This window comes from Prunus dulcis, chromosome 5, assembly GCF_902201215.1.
Source record: "Prunus dulcis chromosome 5, ALMONDv2, whole genome shotgun sequence".
Taxonomy (NCBI): domain Eukaryota; kingdom Viridiplantae; phylum Streptophyta; class Magnoliopsida; order Rosales; family Rosaceae; genus Prunus; species Prunus dulcis.
This window is the reverse complement of record NC_047654.1, coordinates 6,786,042-6,794,507: the sequence shown is the minus strand read 5'-3', so window position 1 is coordinate 6,794,507 and position 8,466 is coordinate 6,786,042. Positions and strand designations below refer to the sequence as shown.

Below are 8,466 nucleotides of genomic sequence, written 5' to 3'. Positions count from 1 at the left end.
ATGCATATTTTGAGCAGTTATGAAATTATATATTACAGTAAAATTTATAACTTCGTCGAGCATCTATGTTATTAACACTGTTTCTCTCTGTCAGACGCAAGAATACTCGTTAAAACTGACAGTACCATATAAACATGGGAAAATAATTATAGTTAGTGTTATTTATTTTTCTTTTTCAAAATCATGCCTCTGTGTGTGTATGTTCACTTGTATTTCTAGATATCTAACAATAGTTGCTAGAATGTCTGGCAATATACTCAATCATTGATTTCACCAGGCTTCCTGTTCTTATGATAATGATCCATCAGAATCATTTTTTTACTGAACCGTTTAAAGCCATAATTTTGCCTTAATTTCAGGAGCTATGAACTGATGGAACTGATACTTAAAGTTTACATATATCGTGATGGAGCAAGGCCCATTTTTCACCAACCTCATCTCAGAGGAATTTATGCTTCTGAAGGATGGTTCATGAAGTTGATGGAGGAAAACAGGCAGTTTGTCACAAGGGATCCAGAAATGGCTCACTTATTTTATCTTCCTTACAGTATGCGCCAATTGGGGATGGCACTTTATGTACCGAATTCACATAATTTGAAACCACTCTCAATTTTCCTGAGAGACTACACAAACACGATTGCTGCGAAGTATCCTTTCTGGAATCGGACACATGGGTCAGATCATTTCCTTGTTGCTTGCCATGACTGGGTACAGTAATCTGTTCTTCCTTTCCACAGCATGCTTCTTTCCAATTTGATTGTGCTAATGTAATTAATTGTTTAAGAATTGGAGGCATTCATTTTTATTCTGTAAGTTGTACACTGAATTAATCTCATCACAAAAGCATAGTAGTAGACTACACAGTACAGTTGAACTTCAATTTTTCACAAGTATAAATGTTTTAACACAGCTTAATGTTTTCTCATTGCATGGAAATAATCGTTACTGGCATCAAATTATATGGTTTTGTTACCTAGTTGACTTTTCTGATTTTCCAAACTACACTTCACCTTTGTGTTGTAAAATATTTCCATTTTACAAATACTAAAATTGCTATATTATTATACTGTAACAGCCATTATGATGGATGTCCTCCTTTTACATTTGACAATGCACCTATATCGTAGCAGTATAATATTTGAGTACTGTCTGGAAAGAGTAATAGTGTGTTGTACTATTCTCTATGTTCTTTTACTTCTAAGATTTCTATGGTGATCAAATTTGAATTGTCTAGGAAGTATGAGAAAGAATTCCAAATTCCTTGGCAGTTTTTATTGTATATGTTTTCTCTTTGTAGTTTGATTGGAAATGCTTCTACGTCAGCATAATAGCTGAAAAGGTGTGTGTATATCTGTAGCTATGAGAAAGATGCTTGCTGGTTTGCAATTTGAAAATTATTTTTGAAAGTAAATATCTGTTCAATTTAATATCTGATATTTTAGCATCCATTATTATGAAGACCAATCAGTGTACACAAGTTGATGCCATGGTAATATTTTAAACTTAAATTCCTCCATTCTGTCGACCTTTTGCAGGGCCCTTACACGTTAACTGCCCATGAGGAACTAACCAAAAATACTATAAAAGCTCTATGCAATGCTGACACCTCGGAAGGAATATTTGTTGCCAGGAAGGATGTTTCACTTCCAGAAACTACCATTAGGACCCCCAGGAAGCCTCTTAGAAATGTTGGTGGATTTAGAGTGTCACAGCGCCCACTCCTTGCCTTTTTTGCAGGAAACATGCATGGAAGAGTCCGCCCGACACTTCTCAAGCACTGGCAGGACAAACATGAAGACATGAAAATCTACGGGCCTCTGCCCCTTAGAGTCTCGCGAAAGATGTCTTATGTCCAACATATGAAATCAAGTAAATTTTGTATTTGCCCAATGGGGTATGAAGTGAACAGCCCAAGGATCATCGAGTCCATCTACTATGAATGTGTCCCAGTGATTATTGCCGATAATTTCCCCCCTCCTTTGAGTGATGTGCTAGATTGGAGCAAATTTTCCGTTGCCGTGGCCGAGAAGGATATTCCCAAGTTAAGAGAGATTTTAGTGGCTATTCCCATGAGAAGATACCTTACCATGCAAATTAATGTGAAAATGGTGCAGAAGCATTTCCTTTGGAATCCAAGACCAATCAGATATGATTTATTCCATATGATTCTGCATTCAATCTGGTCTAGCAGGTTGAACCAGATCCAAATCCCGGAATCCTAGTGTGTGTTTAGCATGCCCTTAATGGATATTGATTTTCTATAATAGGCTGAGTTTGAACAAGGAGCTGATTAGAGTCAAGACTAGCGGCTAAGATGCAAGTCCATTAAGGCACATGGCTGTTGACTTTATGAAGGACTTCAAACAGCATTTGGTGCCACCAGCCTGGTTTCATGGTAAAGTGTTCCAAGTTCTTTGAACTGAAACATGGATGGACTTTTTCTGGGAAGACTGGGGGTGGATGCCAAAATGAGAAGTGGGGATGCAGGTATGCTCAATAATATGCATCTCTGATAGTGCAAATGATGTTTTACTGTTTTTCTTGTGACTGCTAGCTCCAATGCTGGTTTCATATTGTCACTTTGTGTAATGGGGTTGCTTCTTTTTGGTCCAGACCAAAGCCACCATAACTTCTTTTCTTTCTTTTTTAGGGTCAAAAGCCACAGCATAACTTCTCCAAACTCTTTTCAGGACTTCATTTGATGTTAAATATGTGAAATGACTGTTACCAAATTTTTACTGAGACAGTTAACCATTTGTCAAATGTACTTGTTCATCCACTGCAGGAAAGATGACAAGGCGAAGGAGTCTCCATAGCTCTGTGTGACATTTCACTGGACCCAGATAAAGCTCAAGTAGATGGGACATTACAAAATAAAATCATTGCCCGTATATAAACAATCCTATATGATTTCATTATACAAGTCAAATTTTCCATTTTAAGGAATATAGCTCGTAGTTGTTGATGCTGACATGTAAATCATTTTGGAACAAACATTTTGTATACATACAACTGGTTATCGTATACATACATACATACAAGATAGTTGGATTTTGTATAATTGTATATGGACTGTCTGCATTTACGGGTTGATCTTCCATTGTCGAAGAGAAAAACTTACCTATCACATACAACTGATTACACCTAAGATTTTCTCCTCGCTAGCAGTATGTATAGAATGTGTGGTCAGTAGTAACAGGGTTGGCTGATGCTGACGTGCAACTCCTTTGGGAACCAAGGTGCACTAATACTTAGGCCATCTCCAGCCATGGGCTATATCCTAAATATAGCCCTAAAATCATGCAAAACCCATCTCTAGCTATGGGCTAAACAAAATTTTGGCCAAATTTGAAGGGCCACATTTGGGCCTTTAGCCTTCCAACAGGGCCACATTTAGCCCAACTTTGGCCTAGTCCTAGGCCAAATTTTTTGTGGGCTCCATACATGTGTTTTTAATTGATGATATATATATATACAAGCCTTTTTAAATGTTTTCAATTCTTAAAAAAATTATAAAACATTATTGGTCATGACCATTGGATGTTCAAACCATTGAAACCCATCCTTTTTATAAAATAAAAAAATGTAGTCACCTTTTCAAATGTTTGAAGTGTTGTTTAAAAAAATTATAAAAAATTCTTGGTCATGGAATATTGTCTCTAAATAGTACTTTAATTAAATTAAACAATACATAGTTGTGGAATGTATGTGTTGTACCATAGTTTTTCTCAAAATAATAAAATATGAAGGGTTCTAAAATATAGCCCTGCATGACTGGAGATGGAAAAATTTAACCCTACACTATTCTTAAAAAAATTAATATTTTGGAGGGCTAAATTTTTAGCCCTATAACTGAAGATGGCCTTAATTACAAACCAAACTATTTACACTCTATACAGGACAATATGAAGAAAGGAAGTTTTCAAATTATCCGAGGGCTAGTTATTAGCTAAAATTCCATTTTGCTTCTGTGATGGCTCAGCTCAACAAATCAACGTCAATAATGGCGAAATGTACCTCTAGAAAAGTTCTAACCAAATTGGCTAGAAGCATGGACCAACTTTTGTTTTTTTGTGTGTGCCTATTTTGAAATTTTTTAGAAGCCGTCTCTGGTGTGGTTAAGACTGGTTCATGCCTTCTACACATTTGATCATTGTGCAAATTGACTTCAAAATGCAGAATCTTAATTACATTGAAAAAGTGTCATTATAATTTTTTTCAGTATAAGTAATAGTCTAAATTAAAGGGGAGGGAGTTTCTGAGTTTCTCACACACATGCACATAACTTAAATGTCATGGGGATTCGAACCTGAGACCTCTGATCTACAAGTCAAGACCATTTTTCACTGGACTAAACCACGTTTACATGCCATTGTAATTTAAAAAAATTTAGATGCAGCTGAGAGAAACTGGATTACATTCTGACTTTTTGTTTTTGACGTGTATTCTTCACTTTTGTTAAACCAAATCTTTTTCCATTTTCTATTCTTATATATTTTGTTCAATAGAAACGAATTACAAACTAGCATGTGTTATTTTGTTCCCCTTATTTTGTTCATACGAGTGATTATTAAATTATTAATATGTAACAAGCTAAGGGATGCCAAAATTTAGAGCTTCGTAACAAAGTAAATTATCACAAAGCAAAAAAAAACTTGAATTAATTCTCTAAGGTGCCTCTTCTTGCATCAACAATTCCTAGCTCCGCCACTCCCTATCCTGTCTCATTTTTCTCGTCAATCTCTAACCCTCTTCGTTTTCTCGTCAATCTCTAACCCTCTTCGTAACGGCCATTTTTCGTCTCGAGCTTAGAAGCAAGAATCCACCAGACCAGACCAGAGTTCTTAAAATTAAAATATAATCCAGTCGCATGAATGGCAATACCGGGAGATGCTATGTTTAGCTTGAACAAGCATGATGTCTGCTGGGTTTTCATGGATAGAACGTGTACAGTGATGGGTTGGGTATTGTTTTAATAAAAGTAGACACCTGTTTGAAGTTTTTATTTATTTATACAAGTTGACTCTTTACATTTTTGTTGGCTCAGGCTATCCAGACATTGGATTAGTGAATATCTACAAACTAGACAGTTTGGATTAGTGAAATACAATGCACAGTGGACCCTATAAGGGTATCCCTCAAATAAGCTTATTTGAAGGATCCCTCAACGGAAGCCCTCTGTATATATATGCATCCCCTCTGAAAAAATTCGATCTTTTTTAAATTTTAAGTTTAAACAACATTTGGGGTTTAAGGTTTAGATTCAGAATATGATCATTTAAAAAGGGTTTACATTTAGATTCAATGTTCAAAATGAGGTAGCTTAATTTTTTCATTTAGTTCTCTTTGTAATAGAAACTCAAATCATATTTTGAACATTTTTACGTAACGAAATGATTCTCGATGAGATATTATCAATTAGTTTTGAATTGAATGATACAAATACTACAGATATTAAGTTGAAGTAAGTGATATTCTCTTTCTTTGTCAAATAATATAATACTATATATATAGCACTTCTGGCTTGTTTGCATTGGCCACAATACCACAGAACAGGGGCATTGAGTGCTCTGTGTGGTCACAAATATTTATTAATTATCTCCTACAAAATTTAAATATAAATGGCTAGACAAATGTATTCAAGAGACTGGGCAATTTTTATTTAAATTGTACAGAAGATTCACACTTTCATCGTACACCAATTTTTATTTTTCTTTCTTTCTTACATTTCTCAATTATGAGAGAAAAACTAGAGCCTACACATAATACTAACTACATAATATTGCTGACCTTTTCTTTGTAATTCATGGTGTCTTCATCAAGCTCAAGAAACTTGCTCACCCACTCCAGCCCATAGGAGCCTTCAGCAGAGAAGTCGAAGAACTCATTTACATCGAAATTAACATCCGAATTGTTCACACTTTCTTTTCCTCCTCCTTCTTCTTCGTCCCCCTCAGTACCACTGTCTTTCTGGGAAGGTGTAGCAGTCTCTTGAGCTCTTGAATTCTGCAGTGTTTTCTCCTTGTGATTGATTTTTTTGCTCAAATGAGAATTCCAATAGTTCTTTATTTCGTTGTCTGTTCGCCCAGGAAGCCTTCCGGCAATCAAAGACCACCTACACAATACAACATGTATGTCGTATGTTAGATTCTAAATGTTCTCTTATTATCAAACGGTTTGATAATTTAAAGTGGTGTTTAATTTTATTTAAATGCGCGGTCCAAATTGATAGTGCATGTGACACGAAAAATGTGGATGATGACTAACCTGTTTCCTAGTAGCTTGTGAAGCCTGAGTATCAAGTCCTCTTCATCATCAGAAATGTTGCCTCTCTTAATGTTGGGTCTCAAATAATTCAACCATCTCAATCTGCAACTCTTCCCACATCGATTCAAACCTGCAGCAGCAATACAACAATGAATTATTTGAACAAATGAAGCCAGGTTTAGTTAAAATCAAGAAGAAATTAATGTGGTTTCTGTATTGGCTTCAATTAACCCTTTTGTTTTTCACTATGTAAGCTCAAAACTAACCTGCTATGGAAGCCACTGTCTTCCATCTCTTTGCACCATGAATCTCAATGTATTCTGCAAGTTTTCTATCTTCCTCTGCTGTCCATGCGCCTTTGTTCATAATTCTTTTTGTCGCTCCATCATTCTTCTTTGGAGCCATGTCGTGTAGCAGAGAAACAAAGAAAGAAAGAAAGATATAGAGAGACTCAGAGAGATGATGGGTTTTATTTGCTCTTGGATGAGATATTAGTGAGAAAGACTTGACTGTCGGTTGATGCTACAATGAGAGAGAAGGGTTTATATCCTGCTTGGTTGGTATTGTTTTCTGAGAAGAAAATTGAATAGTCAGCGAGTCCATCAATCTAGCTACCCTTCCAAGAGAGAGAGAGAGAGAGAGAGAGAGAGAGAGAGAGAGAGCTCTTTAAATCCCAACTACCAGTTGAAACTAAGAGCAGACTGGGAAGTAGAATATATAAATCTTATTATATGTATTTTTTTTGTGTCCTATAAACCCAAGTTGGTCATTATTTCTTGCCTGTACAATTGTCTGATATCATCATAAATATTGTTTTCTTATCCTTGAATATGGAAATGAAAATATACTGACCTTAGAAACCAGTCCCTTTCAAACACACCCAATTATATGTTGTTTCATAAATTTATTGAAGAAAAAAATGTATATTTATAGTTGAGACCATGAATAAGTTTTTTTTTTTTTTAATTTAAATACAAGCGATATTAAAGGAGGGAGAAGCAAACCTAGGACTTCGGGTGCATGGTTGAATGCTCTTAATCACTTGAGCGGCAAGCCCTTACAATTATTTTCTCTTTGTTAGCCAAACAAAACAAAATCTTTCTTACTTTGGGTGTAAAACTTCAAATTTGGATCATATATATAGTCAAAACAAACTAAAACTCTGAACTTAGATATTATAGGCTTTTTGAAGATGAAGACATTGGAGGGGAGGGGAGGGGAGGGAGGGAGGGAGGTGGGCACAAATGGTTCTCCCTTCAGTCTGTTTGGTTCTCTGTACCACATTGAAGGTTTATTAATTTATAAAAAATAAAAAAATATTGTGTCCCTGTGTGTTAGTTAACCATAATAAATTCTTAAGTGATATAATATAATATTTGCTAGATAAACTAAATAAATGAGCACTGCTAGAAATTTCTACAGTTGAAATTAAAAAAGTACACCTAACCTATTGATTTTTTTTCCTTCTTTAATATTTCCTCAAAGTTTGGGTTTACTTTCTCATGTGAATTTGTACCAAATTGTCAGAATATTTTTTTTTTCATTTTCTACTAGATAAACTAAATTAAAGGGGAGAGCTCTTGTGGAAATTGATATCAGAAAGAACCAATATTTTCCTTATTTTATTTCCTCAAAGTTTGGGCTTATTTAAGCCTTAGACTTTGGAGGAACCATCTTCCAATTGGAGAGAGAGAGAGCCAAAAGGGTAAGATTTCCATGAGCCCCCATGCAATCTGAACTACTTAAAATTAGTAATGGGGAAATGTCTATCTTCTTAATTAGCATGTATTTTCAACTGTTATTAATTTATGTAAATAAATGGCTAATAGGTAGAGCACAGTCACCTAGAGTAGTCTTTTCTTTCTTTCTTCCTTGTGGTTGATGACATTGAAATTTGAACATTGGATTCCAAGTTCTTACTTGTTACATAAAGTCATTGGATATGTGCGTTAAGCATGTAATGGAGTCAATTAAGCCAACAATTTGGGTGAAAGTGAAAGATGAGGTGTCCTTATCGAGATTGGCTTCTTATATCAATAGTCCTGTTTTTGAAATTGTTATAAGTTGAGGGTAATTTGTTTTGTGTGAGGAGTCTTATGATTTCATTCATGACGTTTTTTTTGAAAATGTACTTTTTTGACTGGTGTCAAGGCTCATGTCTCATCCCTTTCTACTCGTTGAATTTTTCGGCTTGATTAA

The 8,466-nt window shown here is 35.2% G+C and overlaps 2 protein-coding genes across 2 annotated transcripts; one reads left to right on the top strand and one right to left on the bottom strand.

Moving 5' to 3' along the window:
- The first annotated feature begins 340 nt into the window (after nt 1-340).
- On the top strand, nt 341-3,093 carry LOC117627786 (probable glycosyltransferase At5g03795). Its single transcript, XM_034360026.1, has 3 exons — nt 341-708; nt 1,536-2,487; nt 2,786-3,093. Exons 1-2 carry the CDS (start codon nt 373-375, stop codon nt 2,220-2,222), a joined length of 1,023 nt encoding a protein of 340 aa, XP_034215917.1. The 5' UTR covers nt 341-372; the 3' UTR covers nt 2,223-2,487; nt 2,786-3,093.
- A 2,543-nt stretch (nt 3,094-5,636) lies between these two features.
- LOC117627555 (transcription factor MYB3-like) lies at nt 5,637-6,856 on the bottom strand. Its single transcript, XM_034359691.1, has 3 exons — nt 6,534-6,856; nt 6,268-6,397; nt 5,637-6,115 (listed from the first exon to the last, which is right to left on the bottom strand). Exons 1-3 carry the CDS (start codon nt 6,670-6,672, stop codon nt 5,773-5,775), a joined length of 612 nt encoding a protein of 203 aa, XP_034215582.1. The 5' UTR covers nt 6,673-6,856; the 3' UTR covers nt 5,637-5,772.
- Nucleotides 6,857-8,466: the final 1,610 nt, after the last annotated feature.

What these genes read in the sequence shown, in the direction of transcription:
- LOC117627786 (XM_034360026.1), top strand. Translation starts at nt 373, where the DNA reads ATGGAACTGATACTTAAAGTTTACATATATCGTGATGGAGCAAGGCCC. An exon ending in TTGTTGCTTGCCATGACTGG is followed by an intron (nt 709 to 1,535) that starts GTACAGTAATCT and finishes GACCTTTTGCAG; the next exon opens with GGCCCTTACACGTTAACTGC.
- LOC117627555 (XM_034359691.1), bottom strand. Translation starts at nt 6,672, where the DNA reads ATGGCTCCAAAGAAGAATGATGGAGCGACAAAAAGAATTATGAACAAA. An exon ending in GACAGTGGCTTCCATAGCAG is followed by an intron (nt 6,398 to 6,533) that starts GTTAGTTTTGAG and finishes TTGCTGCTGCAG; the next exon opens with GTTTGAATCGATGTGGGAAG. An exon ending in CACAAGCTACTAGGAAACAG is followed by an intron (nt 6,116 to 6,267) that starts GTTAGTCATCAT and finishes TGTATTGTGTAG; the next exon opens with GTGGTCTTTGATTGCCGGAA.